This window comes from Ceratotherium simum, chromosome 10 (assembly GCF_057802395.1).
Source record: "Ceratotherium simum simum isolate JZ-2026a chromosome 10, ASM5780239v1, whole genome shotgun sequence".
NCBI lineage: Eukaryota > Metazoa > Chordata > Mammalia > Perissodactyla > Rhinocerotidae > Ceratotherium > Ceratotherium simum.
The window spans coordinates 37,839,328-37,860,447 of record NC_141909.1 but is presented as its reverse complement, the minus strand read 5'-3'; the positions used below and the strand labels follow the sequence as shown (position 1 = coordinate 37,860,447).

At 32.7% G+C, this 21,120-nt stretch overlaps 1 protein-coding gene across 2 annotated transcripts in view; it reads right to left on the bottom strand.

Moving 5' to 3' along the window:
• The window catches only part of KLHL1 (kelch like family member 1), a 348,324-nt gene that overhangs the window by 176,820 nt on the left and 150,384 nt on the right, over positions 1–21,120 (bottom strand). For both annotated transcript variants that reach the window (XM_014781788.2, XM_087435763.1), the window contains one exon: positions 15,702–15,898. In XM_014781788.2, the coding sequence (XP_014637274.2) occupies positions 15,702–15,898 (197 nt within the window). The remainder of the gene's footprint in view (positions 1–15,701; positions 15,899–21,120) is intronic.

Here is a 21,120-nt window from a genome sequence, read left to right as displayed (position 1 = left end):
TCTTGGTTTTCTCATTTGTAAAATGAGAATAATAATTTTACCTATCTCATAGAATGTTGCACCATTGCGTGTAAAGCCATTTGTTCCAAGTCTGGGGAACATCCCCAATAATCATTAACTAATACTATTCTGTGTTAGGTCCTTGGCATTTCAGAAATCATGTTAACACTTCCTTTTTCTTTTTGTGAGGAAGATCAGCCCTGAGCTAACATCCATGCTAACCCTCCTCTTTTTGCTGAGGAAGACTGGCCCTGAGCTAACATCCATGTCCATCTTCCTCCACTTTATGTGGGATGCCGCCACAGCATGGCCTGACAAGCAGTGTGTCGGTGCACACCCGGGATCCGAACCCGGGCTGCCAGTAGCAGAGTGCTCACACCCAACCGCTACACCACGGGGCCGGCCCCAATACTTCCTTTTTCTATAGTAGATTAACAATTGAAGATATTACATACAATAAATATAAATTAAGGATATGATTAAAGAAAACGTCTTGTATTATTGAATGCATTATTTCATAAATATATAGTTAAAATGAATTATTTTAATGTCAAAAATCGTGTGTATGTATATGTATGTATGAGTATATATATATATATATATGTAGAATCTGGAAGAGACTAATCATATCTTATTTGGCTAAAAAAGATGGTAAGAGATTTATTTTTCTGTCTTGTCTTCATTTTGGCATTTTTATTGTAAGAAACAATGCCTACTTTTCCTTGACATGTTTTAATAATAAATAGTAGCTCCCAAATGTGCATTTTGTGTTACTTTTACAATGAAGTGAATTTGAGTGCTCTAGTCTTTCCAAAGACTTGCTTTAAAGGAAAAAAACAAATATAAAACATACTGGTGTTGATGGCCAAATATAGGGACTAATCACAAAAATTACTAACTTGCGTAACAATAAAAATAGTCAAATGCAATATGTATTCATTTATTAATAAATGGTGAGCCTCCATTCAAATCAGTATCTATAGAACAAATTCATTCTCTTTTAAACCTACATAATATTCCATAAGTTGTAGGTATTATCTCAATGAATATTTGTATTTTTCTGTTATTAAAGCAACAATTAACCTTAATAACAGTAGATGTTTGGTTTGATTTAGGGAGATGCCTGCTACCATCTTAGACCAGGTGTTTCCCATGGTGTGGATTGAACTTCAAATTCCAAGGGTGGCCTATTTCCCACATCTAACCAGTTAGAACTGCATTTGAGGGAAAATTAAGGGATGAGTATATAGCTCATTATGCATTTATTGATTGTATGGTATGAAAAAGGCATATTTTTAACGCCATTACCTTTTTACTAACCAATATGGGAAAACTAATTGTAATTAGGCTAATAGTTTAAGTTAGAATAAAATAGTTATCACATTAGTACTCTGAAAAAACTACTGAGAATCTGTAAACCAAGAATCTATATCCCCTTAGAATTTCAGGAAAATTCTTCTTTGCAGACAAAAATACTGAGATAGGACTTAGTAGTTTTTTACTGAAATTATTGAGAAGGCATTCCTGGCAGAAAAAGCAGCAAACCAAAGAAATGAGGTAGCAAAAGTCTCATGTGGTGTAATGAACAGTTGAAAAATACAATTAAGATTACAATTCCATGTATAATAACATCAAAAATAATAAAGCATTTAGGAATAAATTTAGCAAAAGAAGTGGAAAACCTATACTCTGAAAACTGAAAAGCACTGTCAAAAGAAACTAAAGAAGACCTAAATAAATAGAAAGATATCGCATGCTGTGAATTAGAGAACTTTAATATTGTTAACATGGCAATACTCCCCAAATTCATCTATAGCTTGAATGCAATCTATATCAATATTCCAGCTGGCTTATTTGCAAAAGTTGACAAGCTGATCCTCAATTTCATGTGAATGTAGAAGAACAGTAAAAAAATCTTGAAAAAGAACAAAGTTCGAGAACTTACACTTCCCCCAAATTCAACTTCCCCACAATTTCAAAATTTACTACACAGCTACAATATAACAAGAGAGTGTGGGGCGGGCATAAGGATAGGCATATAGAGCCAATGAAAAATAATCAAGAGTCCAGAAACCCCTTATATTTATAGTCAATTGATTTTTGACAACGGTACCAATAAAATTTAACGGGGAAAGAACAGTCTTTCCAACATATGATGCTGGGACACCTCGATATCCACACCCAAAAGAATAAAGTTAGACACCTACTTCATACCATTCAAAAAAAACTAACTCAAGATGAATCAAAAAACTAAATCTAACAGCTAAATCTATAAAACTTATAGAAGATAACATACAAGAAGAGTTTTGTGACCTTGGATTGGTCAACGGTGTCTTAGATATGACACCAAAAGCACAAGCAACAACAACAACAGAAAGAGAAATTGGACATCACCAAAATTAAAAACTTTTGTCCTCAAAGAATACTATCAAGAAAGTGAAAGGACAACCCATAGAATGGCAGAAAATATTTGCAAGTCATATAGTTGATAAGGAACCTGTATCTAGAATACATAAAGAACTTTCACAACTAAACATGAAAAGACAACCCAATTAAAAAATAGTCAAAAATGCTGAAAAGATGAAGATATACAAATGTCCAATGAGTACAAGAAAAGATGCTCAATTTTTTTAGACATGAAGGAAACGTAATCAAAACCACAAGATATCACTTCACACTCACTAGGATGTCTACAATAAATAAGAAAATTAATAAAAGGTTGCTGGCAAGGATATAGAAAAACTGAATCCTGATACACTGCTGTAGGGAACGTGAAATTGTGCAGCTACTCTGTAAAACAGTCTGGCGGTTCCTCAGAATGTTTAACATGGAATTACCACATAACCATTTCCCTCCTGGTAATACATCCAAAAGAAATAAAAATACAGTCCACAAAAAACTTGTATATGAATGTTCATAGTAGTATTATTCATAAAGGTCCCAAAGTGTAAACAACTCAAATGTCCATAAACTGATGAATGGATAAGTAAAATTGGGTATATCCATACAATGTAATATTATTTGGCAGTAAAAAGAAACGAAGTACTGACACAAACTATAACATGAATGAGTCTTGAAAACATACATACTAAGCGGAAAAAAGCCAGTCTCAAAAGACCATATGTTGTATAATTCCATGTCTATAAAACCTCCATAATTTTAATCTATATAGACAGAAAGTAGGTTATTGGTTGCCTAAGACTGGGGAGCTTGGTGGGAGAGGGATGGGGAATGACTGTTAATAGGTATAGTGTTTCTTTTTGAAGTAAAGAAAATGTTCTAAAGTTAATTATGTTGAAGGACGCACAATTCCTCGAATACATTAAAAAGCATTGTACACTTTAAATTGGTGAATTGTATGGTAGGTGAATTATATCTCAATAATAATGCTGTTTTTACAAAACATAAAACATTTAGAAACAGGACAATGTTCATTCATTCTTCCACAATCATTTGTTGATCCTCTACTGTTACCAGATAATGTCCTACGTGTGGTGACATTAAGGTTCTAATACTCATGATAAATGGCACTTATCTGCATTATCTAGAAATGCATTTACGTTTAATGAAATTTCAGATTTAACAAGACATTTGGAAAATCATAAGGCTGCCAGAGACCACGAGGGACCAGTACAGTCTCAAACAAACATCATCATTTTACAGTTAATGAGAGACATCTCCAGTGAATTGCTCAAAGACACACGGTTTTATTAAACATAGTTTAAAAGCCAAGTCTTATAATTTTCAGTGCATTTTTTTTTCTTGTACTTCTTGTACCTTCTTTTTCTGCTTAAGAGGTATTGAAATCTCAAATGCGATAATGGAAAATTCGAGATCAGGCGATAATGGAAAATTCGAAGGAAATTAGTTAAAAAATGAAACTGTTGGCCAAAATTAAAGAAGCACTGGGGGGAACACATTCTGGACAAAATTAAAAAATAAATAAAAGAGTGCAGCCTCGACTTTTAGCCCATGTTTTAAAGAAGGACTGAAGAAATTACCTACTTTAGTCTATCTATCCAGTTGAAATTACTTCCATAATATCTATGCCAAGATTTTGACCATTTTTTTCTTAAATCACAGTAGTGTTCTATCCTTTCATAAGTAGTTTTAAAAATGAACTTCAAGGAGTGTCACAAATTTTAGGATATTATTAGTTAAAGTTTTAGGTCACAATATTTATTTATTTGTTTTAATTTTTTTTTTTTTGGCTGGGAAAGTTTCACCCTGAGCTAACATCTGTTGCCAACCTTCCTTTTTTTTGTTTCCCTCTCCAAAGCCCAAGTACATAGTTGTATATTCTAGTTGTAAGTCCTTCTAGTTATTCTATGTGAACCACAACATGGCTACTGACAGATGAGTGATGTGGTTCTGCGCCTGGGAACCGAACCCGGGCTGCCGAAGCGGAGCACGCTGAACTTTAACCACTAGGCTTTCAGGGCTGGCTTTAGGTCATAATATTTAATGTTAAGAATATGATATACTAGTATCCTATTTGTAAAAAATGTTATTAATAGTCATAGTCTTGGGTTAAAACAACAATAGCAACAAAAATTAATATTTGCTGGGAATTATGTATCTTTCAAAATCTGATTCTGATATATACTATATATATATATATTTTAAATAGATAAAGGAAACTCTAGATTACTGTATAGGTTTTTCTTCTTTGGTCAATAAGATAAATCTGTTTTCTGCTAATGTTTGATATTGAAGAATACTATTGAATAAAGAGTTGATGGTTAGTCTGTGTTATCCTGTTCACAGGATTCTTGGAGTTGCTAAGTTTTTCATCTGATGATCTATCAGAAAAGTCCATTTATTTTGGCCTGGAACCTGAAGCTTCATTGATTCCCATCTCTATTTTCTAGGCTGCCAAAGGATGCATTTACTATGAGAAGTTTATAGATCTTGGTGTTGTTTAGTTTAAGTTATGGTTATTACCAAGTTTTATTTGTACTAAGCTGGAATACATCACTCAAATTTCTGCCTTCTTGAAATAAAATAAGGCAATAATTCTCAAAACATTTATGATTTAAAAAGTAAAAAAAGAGGGTGTCAATTTACTATGATGTATTTCACGTGAGTTCATCAAGCTGTCCATTTCTGATTCTAAACGCTCTAGTAAAAAAATGTACTTTCCTAAGCCAAGTGATGTTTCAATCTACTGACAACTAAACCAACACAAATCACTAAAGGCTTTTTACCTGTTGAAACAAGCTGTTCAAATGCACACCACATCGCTGGCCACTTAAAAACCAAGCTTCAGTCTTTGAGAATAGTTCGTATTTTCAAATCCTCATTACCTAACAACATCCTTCCCCAAATTTTCTGAGTAATTAAGAAAATGCAACTTGCCATATTCTTCTTCCAAAGAAGAAAGTACATTATTACATCTTCAAGTGATATGTCAACACATATGACAAAGCAAACTTAATAAAGACAAAATCCTAATTGCTTTTTATATTCTCTTTATGATTTTTCTAGTACTCTATCAAATGTATAAAAGTTTAAAATGTTTAAGTTAATATGATGATGATCACAACAGAAGTGATTATGTATATGTGAAAAATGTGGATTTTTAAAACAATGTAAACTAGGGTTATTACAGAGTTTACTACTTAAAAATGCAGCCTTTCTTCTGATTAATATATGCAGTCTGATGAATATCTGCTGAAAGATGTCTATTTGAGTATGTAAATGTATGCATATATGTGTTAATCAGTGACTATATACAATAAACTCTAATTTTAACTTCATCAATTTTCTTCTAGTTCAATTGCAATATACTTATTTGAAAGTAAGTACCTTCTCCTACATTTCATGTTATACTCTGTCTCCTTATCAGTTATCATTTATTCTTATCCATATACCAGAAGTAAAATTTGAAACATTACTTTATAAATTGATAATCAGCTTATTCTCCTTCCAAATAGAACTGGAGAAGAAACTGAATTCCAACTCTATCCAGATATTTGGAAATCTCTTCATGTTCTTTTAACTTTAGATCCAATTAAAATGCAAATTATCCTTAACAAATGCTTAGAATAGTGTAATATCTGACTTGAACCTTTAGTGTTAAATAAATATACTTAGATTTAGTATTGATGAAATAATCCATTTTGCTTAAAATGTGTTTGTTCTTTACTATTTTCAAGAAAGTTCTTTTAATAATTGTAAATTATATAACTCCAATGCAACTAACATATTTTTTTAAGTTGCTCAAATAAACATTGTCATATATATATATATGCAAAAAAAGAATAGTTATAAGTGCTTCTTGGAATAAAGCTCACCATCGGAAGTACACTACTTATTGAATTTACTTTGTGAGGTTGGGATCTGAATCCCATTCTTCCAACCTTTGCTGATTTCTGTTTAATATTAGCCAGCAATTTTTAATTATGACATTTTGTTTTATATAATCTAAAATCATATCTGAAAATAGGGTACATTTGGACTAGTACTAATTCTTCTGTTAGTTCATACCCTGTATGTTGGATGGCCAGGTTTTATGTTTATTCCTCGATAACATGATGACCTTCAGTAAAAACTAAATTTAAATAAGAATAACTTTCATTTGAAATAGTCAAAAATATTAAATATAGACCTTGAATATGAAACAGATCCACTGAAAACTTAGATATACAGATAGTGGATGGAATATATGTTATCTGTTAAACAGTTTCGAAATAGCTGATAAGGTAATAAACTCTAAAGATCATGGGTGCATCTTGTATGAATTTATTTATAAATATATTTTAATAAAGAGACACAAAAAGTAAAATTAGGCACAGTCTAAATACTTTGAATTGTTGCTGAATAGGGATAATTTATTTTACTTCAAATTATTAATATTCATATTTCAAGTTGATAAAATTTGATAATACATTTCAAATTATTAATATATAAAAGTATTTATTCATTTATTCTTTCTTTTAAACATCATTTCTCATTTGTCTAAAATGAGAAAGCTGATATACTAAGAACTAAGAATCCAGCAGTGAATAAGTCAGATGCAGTTTTTTACCTCATGGAATGCATAATCTAGCTCTGTGTATAACGTTAATATATTTAGAGTAAGTTGGGGTCTGGGAGGAACATTCGATACTCTATTAGCAGTTGTTTTTTCCTTGAATTGTACAATAAATTGGTTGTACAATAACTTTCTGAAAGCGTACTTTTAAGGAAATGATCTGCCCCATCTCTACTCTGCCCCGTCTATGAAAGGCAGACTGGGCTTCTCCTCAAGCAAAGATTAATTTATCATGTTTCTTGTGAACTATAATTGATCTCTCTACCTTTTATTCTTTTTGTTTGTTTGTTTTATTTATTTATTTTTTGTGTGTGTGAGGAAGATCAGCCCTGAGCTAACATCCATGCTAATCCTCCTCTTTTTGCTGAGGAAGACCAGCTCTGAGCTAACATCTCTTGCCAATCCTCTTCCTTATTTTTTTTCCCCAAAGCCCCAGTAGATAATTGTATGTCATAGTTGCACATCCTTCTAGTTGCTGTATATGGGTCACGGCCTCAGCATGGCCGGAAAGCGATGTGTTGTTGCATGCCTGGGATCCGAACCCGGGCTGTCAGTAGCGGAGCGCGCACACTTAACTGCTAAGCCATGGGGCCGGCCCTACCTTTTATTCTTTAAAAAATTACTGTTAAAGACTTTTAAGCACAAGTACAGTCCTTAACAGAGAAATGGCATTGAAAGAAAAATCTAAAAGGGAAGCATAAAAATAAATTAGTTTCATAATATGTGATTCATTACCTCATCAGAAAATATAAATATTTCACAGTTATTTCATTATATGCAAATTATTATATTAAAATGAGACTTTCATATGCATAAAAAGTCAGAATTGTTTTTCTCATTTGAACAAAAGCGTATCATTAATTTCATTTGTTGAAGAACTATATTGTGCAAACTGCAAAGGGCATCGCAGCCAAAAAGTTTCTGGCTTTTCTTTCTTCTGACATTACATAGGAAGCCCTTTTTGAACTATTCTAATAATGTGGGACTAGTACTTATTACAGAAGGGAATTCTATAGATTAAATGATTGAAATCATTAAACACTTAGGGACTATTTACAAGTTACTATAAAAATCTTTTAGATGTATGTTTATAGGATATTTTTAACATTAGTGTTCCTTCTTGAAACTTTGTTAGTTTTATTCTTGCTATAGCATCAACTCATGACATACAGCAACTCCACAAAAATTTAATCTGCTAGGCAATGAAGAAAACCTAATAAATTTTCAACAATAGATTTTGCACGTGTGTGTATGTGCTGTGATTTTATACAGCTGTGTGCTGTATCTTTGAGTTTTAGAAACAGCTAAGTAAAAGAATTCTTAAAATAAATGGAATGCTTTTCAAGTGGGTGAAAATCATTATCTCTTCATCATCATCAACAATAACAAAGCAGAAGGACGCATTTCTTAAAATAGAATCTTCTTCACTTAGGATATGAAAGCCTAAAATGGAAATATGTTCAAATCTGAATAGGAGAAATTGACTGTGTCTAAAATGGACCCTTAAAAAGCTTATAATTTTTAGTAGATACTCTATGATTATGCTTTATCAGTCTTTGAAACTGTCGTGAATGCACCTGGTTATTTTGTAGAACTCAAACAATTACAAAGTTCTATATAGTCAAACTGAAATTACATGAGTGAATAATTATTTGTTATAATATTACTATTTATTATACATCTCTATCAATTTATCCAGTGTAATCTGAATATCCTGTTTTTGCATGACACTAAACACAATTAAAAGTCAATTTTTAAAAACTCCTCCACTCAAATCAACTTCCAGTTTTAGCTGGGAGCCTAGAAATTTACCAATGACTGTGAGTTAGAACACAAATAAAAATTGCCGGTAAAGAGTTGTCAGTTGAATTTAGGAACAGAGCAAGTAAAGAAAAACAAAAACAGAAATAATAGGAAGGCCTTTCTAGCTGGGCTTCCATATGCTTCCTTCCACATGTGGTCATTAAGCATCAATGGCAGCTGTCCTCCAAACCACTCATTGTATTCACACTGACTCCTTCATTTCTTATCAATTTACAAAGAAATTCTGAAAGTCAAATTTTGCTAATTTTCAACTTGACGTTTATATTTTAATTTAAACTCATTACTCAGACCATGTATGTATATGAGACGCTGAAAAGGAGTAACAAAAGTAATGAATTAAAAAAAATGACAACATTCCAAACAAATTTTGGTACTAATGTATCACATAATAGTCCTGAGAAAAATATGGATGAAGTGAACTTTATTTTGATGACTCAGAAAAGCAAATAAATTTAAAGTTAAATTCCATTTATTCTCCCAAAGCAAACTCCAATTTATGGTTTACTAGAAGTGTTATTGGTAAAGACAAAAAAGCATGCTGCTAGCTAGGAACCATGAGAAATGTCAGAAATTTTAAAAGCATGAACAGAAACCACATAAATAAAGCTGGTTCTTTTTCTCTGGCTTTGCTCTAACGGCTCTGAAGGACAAGTGAACGATGTCTGGGATGTTTATAGTACCGGACTCTGAGAGGGCAGCTACTCTTACACTGAGTCTGGAAGGCTTTATGCTCCAGTTCTGAGACATCTACCTTTCAAGACTACTGACTGAACATAGTGGTCTCTAATTAGTCCTATTGCCACTGCTTCTGCCTCCAGCACAAACATTGTGAAATGTTGCAAGCCATGCTGGTAGCACCGGGCAGAAAGTGAGAGTGAAGTGAACAGGGAAATGAAAAAACTAAGGAACAAAGTCTTCACAGAGTTGTTTGGTTTCATCTATGTTTTAAGTTTATATTATCCATTTGTCTGAAGTAGTCCATGTTTTGAAGTGTTCTAGATATGAGAAATCTGACTTGATATTATGGGTAAAGCATAATCACACTATATTCATTACCATATTAGACAGAGCATGAAATTTGTAGTAAGATAGTACTTAGCTTAAATCCCCAATGTAGCATGTTCTATCTATGGTCCCTGAGTAAATTATTTAATATCCCAGAACCTTAGTTTTATCATTTTTAGGATGGATGTAACATATATCTTGCAAGAGTTTTGAAAGAATTAAATTAATAAGTATGTTTAACACCTAGAATAAAGCCTGATACATACTATACACTTACCCTGTGTACCACCAACACCAGTAGTGGTGAGCATTGCCATTCAGCACAATGGCAGAAGCTAGAGTTACTTCAGTTTCTCTTTTTCTTTCTTACTCATGCAATATGTATGTGTGAATATACACGTAGGCCTCTAATGAAGTACTAACCTTTATCCTTAATCCCTCTTCTAGCCTTCTCCTCATGGCAATCTGGTGACTAGTTTTAAAACTAAATCTTGGCTCTTACTTGTTCAAAACCGTCCAACGGTATATCATTATACTCAATATAAAAACCCCAATCCTTAACAAAGTCTCCACAACTCTGCAAAGTTTAGCTCTGCCTAAATCTCCAGCCTCATCATCTACTCCTCTTCCCCTCCTTCCACACCATCCCATTGCACTTGAATTTCCTTAAACAGAGCAAAGTTCCTTCCCATCTCAGATTATTGGCACATCTGTTTCCCTCCGTCATGAACATTCTTTAGCCAGCTCTTCACGGGACTAACTCTGCCTCATCTTTTATAACTTAGTATAAGCATCATTTATTTAAAAAGGCTTTTTTTGTTTTATTCTCCCATAGCACCATATAATTTTTCTTTATACCATTTATAAATCTACATAATTGTCATTTATAGTGATAATTTATTTGCATTCAACATATTCACCTTGACTCCATGGTCAATGTATGCTCATTTTGGTCACCATCGTATGCCCAGTGCCACCTACTACAGCTCATGGTACATAGCAGTCAATAGTCACTCACTCTTTCACTTATTCATTCAACAATGAATGCTATGTACAGACGTTTTTCTAGGCATTTAAGTGACAGAAATTTGAAAAAATGCTACCAAGGAGCTACCACCATTAATGGTGGAGTGGACAACAACAGAAACAAAAACAAATATATAATATAAAGTCAGGAACTAATAAATACTCTAAAAGATATAAAGCAGTGTAAGGGAATAAAGAGTTCTGAAGGCTATGCCACTTTATAGAGACTATTCAGAGACCAGGTCTGATTGGAAGTGACATTTGAACAGAGATCTGAATGAGGCCGAGGAGAAAGGATATAAATATTTGGAAGAGTAGTGTTTCCAGCAGAGGGAAGAAAGAACAAGCACAAAAGTGCTCAGGTAATGTTATGCTTGGTGCAGTCAAAAAGGAGTAAGGTTGGTGTGGCTAGCACTATGTGAACAGGGAAAATAAAGGGAGGAAATACCATTGGAAAGACAGTTAGAGGGAACCCATGTGTCTTGTTGAATGACTGAATTCAGAAGTGCTGAGCGTCAAATGCTGAAAGAATAGCCAAGGAAACCATGGGAATTAATTACTATATTACAACGTACTAGATACTTTGTCAGGACAAAACAAATTTCAATGGCAAGACTTGTTCTGTCATAAAGGAGTTTGCAATATTGTTGTGAAGACCAGTCACAAAGACATAATAGTTAATTAATTGAGGGAAGTTTATGATGACATCACGTAATCCTAAGAAAAGGAATACTAAGATAACAAATGAGGGAGAGAATGCCATAAAAAGTTTTAAAATTTTTCTTAGGCCTGGATGAACTTAATTAAACTGGAAACTGAGGGGTTATTTAGAGTTAGATATCAGAGATTCCAGGCAAGAGAAATATCATGAGTAAAGTACAATGAAAGGAATTCATGGTACATATTTAGGAGGAGTAAAATCAATTCCATTTATTTTTGAGGAGAAAATGCCCAGCTACTGGTTCAGAAGCTAGGTATGGAAGACCGCGCATATCAAAAATGGAGCCGAACCTGCTATTTTGGAATATATATTGAAAACATTATCGAATTAGGAAAAGAAGCCACCCTGTGTTCTATGTAAGAAAGACTGTGGGTGGGGAATTGGAGGCCTACAGAGCCATTGAAAGGGCTGTGGAATTGAAGGTCAGGGAACTTTTTCTATTAATGATCTCAACCTTCAGTTCAAGGTGAATTGTTCTCAAAAGCACTCTAGACAAAGGCACTATATTCTACAGAAACCTTCAGAAGCCTCCCATCAATTGTCTCAGTCTACAGCAGTGAAGTAAATCACTTTCAAGGGCACACTTAGAAGTTGCTTCAACTTTCTGTTTGTCCACATATCTACCTGGAACTGCGTGTGGAGTTGCACCTTCCACCTCTTCCGCCTTCCATACCTCATATGAACGCCTCTTATTGGCAAAGAAGCAAACGCCTCTTAGTGGCAAACCCACAACAATATGGAGAGAGGATTTCTGGGAAATGCAGTTCCAGATATCTCCTTTGAAGGCAAAGATGACCTTGGAGGAAAGTGGCAGTGATAATCAGTAGAAATAGACAACCCAGCAGACAAGGAAAGATCAGAAGACTAAAGTAGACTCTGGAATTTCCATCCTTCTTCACACAAAGCAGATCAACTCAGATTATTCTTTCATACAACATTTAATTTGAACAGAAGATTACACTACTAAAATGAAAAACACAATGAGAAACACTTCCACGTTACTGTTTTAGACGCAAGTCCATTCTACCAAATACAGGAAGACAAGTTGTTTTCGTGCCTTGATACCATTCAGCCATAGGACTCCATAGTTTTTTCAACTTTTCTTCATATGACGTGATTACAAAATACTCCCTATTCTTGCTATTCTCATCTGTTTCTGTTTGTCAGTCTCAAATGCTTTTAAAATGTGATGTCCAGAATTAAGTACAGGTCTCATAATGAACTCTGACTAATAGAGTACAGGAGGACTATATTCATGCAGCCAAAGTTTAAGTTAATGTTTTAGAATTAGTTTCTCACTTTTGCCTAATATTGAGCTTGCGATCAAAATTTTCCAGTATTTTGTACATGAACCACTGCCAAGCTGAGTCATCTTCCCTGAATAGACTTTGGAATCATCCACACAAAATTAAGAGCCAAAGCCAAATAAATGAGTGAAAGATAGCAAATCGTATAAACAGCAAATGCAGATAGACAGCAAGTTAACATCTGTATGTTGAAAGTCAAGTTTATATCTAAAAAATTCTAGCAAGGAAATTGAAAATTAGCAAAAAATGAATATTACTTATGAAATAAACAAATAACAAATAATTAGAGCCAATAAAGAAGTTAATTCAGTCCCAGAGGTAGTAGGAAAACTGGGATAATTTGCTATTTAAGCAGTTAAGGGAAAAAAGTGATAATACAGTAGGTTTTCTCTCAAAGCACAGATTGAATAGATTAGATGAGGACATATACCTTATTAAACAAGGATCAGAAGCAATACGTGGTGAAAAATTATAATATCAGACGCAAAACACTCATTTTAAAGTGTCAGAACTGAGAGAAAATAGTGATCTAGGAAGACAACTGGTCAGTAAATTTTCTTCACTGAAACAGTAATCCATGAGCATCTGGAGAATACTGGAGCTTCATGTTTCCAAAAGAATTTGAAATCATTAAATTGCAATAGACATGACACAGCACATAATCTATTCATAGTCTCAAAAGTAAATTATTATAGGGTTGTTTAGAATGTTGAGTGTCTTAGCTAAAACTCTTTATTTCTGTTATAAATATATTTTACTATAGAGTATACATTTTAAATGTCCAAAGAAAAGAATATTGTTACTATTTTGTGACAAATTGCAGAACAGTCCAAGCAGCTGCAAGAAAAACATTTTTATTACTAAATTAATAATTTCAAACTAGACCAGAAGGGACCATTATCCCTCTGGATATGGAGGCATATTGTTCTTTGGCTTAGCTAAGCCAGGAGCTCCTAATTGTAATGAAATGTGCATAATTAAATGACTGCAGTTGGACTTTGATATTTTGGTTGATGAAGTCTTTGTTTACATTGATTTTCTATGGTTCATGTAATTTCAGTAGTAGTACTGTGCCCTGTCATGGAATATTTTGAAAGAAGAATTTGACAATAGAATTACAAAGCATGTATCTCCTTACTCTTATTTCTATACTTTCATTTAATTTACTAATCTGCTTAAAGGATTAAACAAAAAAAATTAAAATAATATTGAAATTCTGTCTAAGAATAACAATTAGAAGACTTTTAAATGGCTGACTGTCATTAGTGATTTGACAAGGTGCTAAATCTCAAAATAAGAGCTTTTTAATAAATAGCAAGTATCAAGTTAATGAGATTTATCTCATACAAATTCTTCCCTGAGTTGGAAGGGAAAGTTATATACTTTATAATTGTTTTTTTCAATAATAACAATAAAAAAATTAATAATGTTAATAATAATAGCAATAACAAAAATGACTAGCATTTTATATAGGGCTTATAACATGCCAGGCATTGTATTAAGTGCTTTTAGAATGATTATTTCTAGGGTATGAAACTGTTGTAACTGATTATTCAATTCTAGAATAAAGATAATGTAAAAAAAACCCCACAGGATGAAGTTCACACATTTAAAGTGTACAATTCAAATGATTTTTAGTGTCTTTATAAAACTATTAAAATACATACACATATACATACTTATTTATATAGAAAAAATTCCAAGAGAAAAATATAAACTAGTCTTAAATTATTTTAGGAGTACTTACTGAGTAATATTCACTCAGTTTAAACCCATTATGAAAATGGTACAGTGAGACAAATTTACAAAAAAATAAATCAGTTAGTTTAGATATCTAAATATTTTCTCATTATATAGAAGTTCCTAGGAGTTCTGAAGTCCAGTATTCACTATACCAATAAATAGTTTACAATATACACTATAACTATCTTTTTTCTCCACAAATTATACAGGCAAAGTCATACCAAATATAATATGCTGTGATGAAAAGTGTATTAGTCAGCTCGGGCTGCCATAACATAATACCATACACTGGGTGGCTTAAACAACAGGAATTTATTTCTTACAGTTCTGGAGGCTGGGAAGTCCAAGATCAAGGTGTAGGTTGAGTGGGTTCCGTGGTGAGGACTCTCCTCCTGGCTTGCAGATGGCCACCTTCTCACTGTGTCCTCACATGGTGGAGAAAGAGAGGAAGCAAACTCTCTTGTGTCCTTCTTATAAGGGCACTAATCCCATCACAAGGGCTCTACCTTCATGATCTCATCTAAACCTAATTACCTCCCCAAGTCTCCATCCAAATACCATCACATGAGGGCTTAGGACTACAACATACACATTTTGGTTGGTGCAACGCAGTCGATAGTAGACGAATTGTAAGAAAAATTAGAAAAAAAATAGTTTTTGTGGCACAGACTGCTAGCTCTTTACCAGAAAGAAAAAGAAAAAAGGAGAAGCTGTGGAAATGGATGTAAAAAGATAGATATGCCAGGAGCAACTAAGAAAAAGTCATTTAAAAACTTTAAAAAATCCCAAATAGTCATCTATAACTATATTACCTATAAAATGTATATAATCCATAAAGCAATAATAAAGTCCATTATGTAATGTCTTTTTTACTTTGAAATTAAAAATAATATAAGGTATATTGTGTCCAATAATAAAAACACGCCAAGCATACAAAACATTTTAAACTTAAAAAACTTGTTCACTGTAATGACAGTAATTATTTTAACCTCTGATAATACAGCTATGTCTCTATTATTAAAATACTAAATTTCCTTACCATTGTGTAGCTATGGGCCACCTTCATTAACTCAATGCATCCTTGAGCATCTGCAAATGCTCGGATTCCTAAACAGTTAGATGGATGCAAAAGCTTCATGAGGAAATGGCAGCACACTTCTACTACTTGAGGCAGCTGAAGAAGGCACGCTGCAGCAAGGAGGTTTTCAATGGTGTCTTCCTTCAATTCCAAGCAACCTAAACATTTAGTGAAGAGAATTATGAAACACTGTTTAAAACGTAAAATAATATGTTCCATTGTAATTCTCAAAACATTAGGCCAATCTGCTAGAAATGATCTGAACCTAGACTGATAATAAGATAAATATAATTCACTCAAGACCAGTGATGGTTTTAAGCACTTTGCATTTCTTACTTCATGTAATGTTCAAAATTATCTAGTACCTATGCAGTTTCTTTTTTTTTTTTTTTTTTTTATTTTTTTTTTTAATTTTTTTTATTGCAGTAACATTGGTTTATAACATTGCAAAAATTTCAGGTGTACATCATTGTACTTCTATTTCTGCATGGACTACATCATGTTCACCACCAAAATACTAATTACAACCCATCACCACACACATGTACCGAATTATCCCTTTCACCCTCCACCCTCCCCCCTTCCCCTCTGGTAACCACCAATCCAATCTCTGTCCCTATGTGTTTGTTTATTGTTGTTATTATCTACTACTTAATGAAGGAAATCATACGGTATTTGACCTTCTCCCTCTGACTTATTTCACTTTGCATTATACCCTCAATGTCCATCCATGTTGTCACAAATGGCTGGATTTCGTCGTTTCTTATGGCTGAGTAGTTTCAACTAAAACATCTGTATCCCCTTCAGCAGGAATTATGGTTGTTCGTTTGATTGTGAATTAAGAGAAAAAAAGAGAAATAAGGTGAAAAATACATGTCTACAAACTTAGGAGAGCAAAGATTCACTAAGTTTCTCACAATATATGCATGCGTCTCTGAACATGAAATACCTATGTGTGGATAATTAATATATGTATATATATTTACATACATTTATATATACATGTGTTGTAGATTAATATTGTATTTAACTCATTGTACTCATGTTTATAATTTTCTATAATTTTTCTTTCCTTTTGGTCAGTTATCTGACCCTTAAAAAATGAGCTCTTTAAGTCTTTCCTCTTTTTTCTAACTACTGGAATAATTTATTAAAGGATGGAGCTGTTTCTGGAATGTTTATAGAATTTATCTGTGAAACCGTCCACAGTTAGATTTTATTTAGCAATTCAATGCATCTTTAGTAGGTTTAATCCCATTCAGATTTTCTCTCAGTGTGAGTGTGCTTTTCTAAGCCATACATTCTCGGAAATGGTTTATTCCATCTTAGTTTTTCTGGCCCAGACTGCTACCCTTCACTAGAAATATCTTTACTCATTTTTCCTGAACACAGGGCCAGACCACCTGTTAATGTCATGACACATGTCAAAGGACTAGAAGCAGATGGATGTGTGTTACCACCACTCCAAGGCATTTATGACAGGAGTGTGCTACATTCATGCTCTATTTCTCCTCTACCAGCTAATTCAAGATGACATAAAACACTAGTGGATGGAGGATAGACAAGAAGGAGCCTGGGTCCCTGAATCATCACCCAGAACTATTAGCTTCAAATAGTAATACTCAATATTTAAACTAGTAGTACTCGAATAATAAACTCTAAGTATTCAAGTACATATATAGTTTTATTAATTCTTGCAGCCTAATCTATTTTAAAGCGTACAGTTTTATTTTAATTAGTCCGTATCTGTACTTATGTAAAAATTTTTATAAAATATGTTTATTTTTGCCTTCTGTTATTTTTATTTTGTATATTTTCAGTGGATTGTCTGATTAATCATTTCAGAGAATCAACTTTTTTTGGTTCTTGTTAATGAACAACATAGAGTAATGATAATGGACATGGGTTTTTTAGGGGTATAATTATTTTATTGATTTTGTTTAGAAATTATTGGCCTCGCTGAATATGAAGATATAGCCCATCATGAATTCTGGAAAATTATTGCCCATTTTTATTGAAATGGTTCTTCCTCCCTACCTTTGCTTCCTCAATTTTCTCTTAGATATTAGATCATATTATTCTCTCCTCTACATTTATAATTATTTTATATCTTCTATTTACTAATTCTCTCTCCAGAATATCTGTTTTGTTTAAATCTGGTATTTTAAACTTTAATAACTAGTTTATTCTTACTTCTAGAAGTTCTCTCTGTGAGAATTATTTGTACCAAAAAGTTTATAATATTTTGGTATCTACCCTTAAAATCAAGGCTACTTCTTTAGTATATCATTCTACTGATTAATCTTGACTTATTAAACATTTAAATAACCTTTAATTTTAGAAGTTCTACCTGTGAGAATTATTCATTTCACAGAATTTTTAATTAATTCAAAAACATCAATTTTTACTCAAAGACTGAAAGAGTTTTGATAATGTTTTCATTTTTCTTTGATTACTGATTTATTTTATTTCTACTGTTCTGCCTGTATATAACTTTACCACATTTAGTTTTAATTATAATTAACTAAAAACAAGTATATATGGTTTCAATTTAATAGGAAAATTTTGAGAATTTTAGGTAACTTTTTGAGAAAATAATATTGCTTTATTCACCTTTCTGAGTCTTCTAAATTTGACTGAGGTCTGAATTATCCAAGCTAGTTTTATTTACATGTTTCTTTCACTTTTTGCCTCAGTAAGACTTACATTGCAGCTTCTAATGTTGAATGATAGTGATTAGTCCTTATATAAAAGGGATAGTCTAATTCATTTGTGAAATTGGAAGGTAGGCTGTACTAAATTTGAAACTCAAAGGTAAGACTATAGGGCAAAAAATAATTCTGATTTACCTTCATTACTAATGTGCTGTCAGCTAATTAAAATTTAAAAGTATATTCTTTCTGGGTGTAATACATTTTCTAACTATGATGTTACTATAATATTTTCTTAGATTTCTCCTTTTTTCATCATGAACATTTCTAAGACATGTCAGAGAAGTTGTCTAGTTTCAAAAATTCATCTTTTAAGAATATTTATTAAGGGAGATTTATAAATGAAATACCTTTTTTTCAAACCAAAGTTCTTATTCTGGAATTTTTTTTTAATCTACAGTAATTTGCAAGAATAGTACAATAAACACCCATTTGCCCTTTATCTAGCTTCATTAAGTGTTAACATTTTGCCGTATTTGCCTGTATATGTGTATAGTGTTTATGCTATAGTTGCTGAATTATTTGACAGTTGCTTTCAACCATCATATTTTAACCTCTAAATGCTTTAGCACGTATCTCTAAGAACAAGAGCATTCTCCTACAGAGCTGCAATATAATTTATCGCATTCATGAAATTGAAATAATAGCATTTGCTACAATGCAAATTTCCCCAAATGTCCAACGAATATGCTTTATACATTTTATCTTTTAACTCAGGATCTAATCAAGTTCACACGTTACATTTACTTGTTATGTCCATTTAGTTTCCTTTAATCTAGAACAGTTTCCAGTCATTTTGTCATTCATGACATTTATATTAGTCACTAGTCCAGACCGGTTGTTTTGTAGAATGCCTGGATTTGGATTAGTCATGTTATTTCCCCATGATTAGATTTAGCCGAATCCTTTTCACCCATAACTTAACATGTTTAATAGACAAAAAGAGTATTATGTTTTATTTGGGCATTTCACTGAAAGAATAAGACAGCAAAGGAATCTAAAACGTGCTTCCAAGTGTAGCAAGGGATTTGATGGAAAAAAAAAAGCGGGTAAAGTAGAACCAATAAATTGAAAAGAACAGTAAATGAGAGCAAAATTAAAATACTTTTTATTATATATTAATTTTCAATTAAATTAGCTACCTAAAGTTGAGTTTTGATATAAAAGAGGAAGACTATCAATAATAAAAGTTAGAAATAGTTGTTTAAATGTCTAGCATTTTAATAAAGTCACAAGGACCCTATTGTTCAGATATTATCAGCTAGCAGAAAATTGAGTATCATAGGTCAATTCAGCAGAGGAGATATTTGCCAATAGCAATAAAATTCTTTGAGGAGTTTATATTTCACATTATCAATAACGTTATCGTTCAGTAACAATGTCCAACAAAATCTTCATCTGACGTTGAAGGATTCACACCAGGTCAAATGATTTTAAGACTAATTATATCAGTACAATTATTGATATGTATTTTAAGGTTTATGGAATATTATAGTAAGCACAATAAAAAATATTCTACAAACCGCAGAAAGCTATTTTTATACGGATTTTAGAGGATTTTTGAAATGTGTATCTACACTTATAAAAAGTATAAAATATAGAGGAAATATCATGAATACATTAAAATCTGTCATTATTTACAATTAATAATAACAATTTTTAATATATATCTCTTTAAAATGTTGTCATGATTTAAGACCTTCAGAGGAATTTTGCCTAAAATTTTTCAATAAGGTCATCAAGAAGACGATTGCGTGCTTCTTAGCATAGATCATGAGACAATCAAACAAAAACCATAAATGCAGATGGTACAGCTTTTATAAATTCCATTCTACTGTGATTTCAGAACATTGGGAGAGTGACTTTCTTTAGTTTTAATTAACTAATCGTTTTCAATAGCACTTGTACAGAGAAGAATTAACATACCAGGCCTGAACTATTCTTGAAAAGGCCTGCTTGCAAGATTTGCCCTTGTCTCGTGTGTGAGAACTTAGATTTCAAGAGAGTTCTCACCATTAAGTAATACAAACGGCTCACTGTGCCTAAACTGTTTGTATAATCAATATGGTTTATGCTGAACACCTGCTTTCCTTCTGGGAGTCTGGAATTTTGGAATATGCTAAGCAAAGGCTGCCTAGCGATCAGCCGTCAATAAAAAAACCAGACACTTAGTTTCTAATGAATTTCCCTGGTTGGCAACAATTCACACACCTTGTCACAACAGATTGCAGAGGAAATTCAGTGTGCCCTGTGTGACTCCACTGGAATGGGCCCTTGGATGTTTGCTCCTGGTTTCCTCCAGACTTTGCCCTATGCACCATTTCCCTTCCTGATTGTATTTTGTATCCTTTTGCCATAAAAAATCATAACCATTGCCAGGGCTATATGCTGAGTCCTGTGAGCCAGCCTAGTGAGTCATTGAACCTGGGGGGATAGTCTTGAGGACGTCCCAACACAGCATTCTACTTAGAATAGTTGGGATGGTAGGTGAAGTTTGAGATATACTATGCTCATGGGCTGGAAGATACAGTATGGTTAAGGTTTCGATTTACCCCAAATTAATCTATAGATTTATTACAATCGTATTCAAAATCCCAGCATACTTTTTATTGAAATTGCAAAACTGATTCTAAAATTCATATGTAAATGTAATGGCCTAGAATAACCAA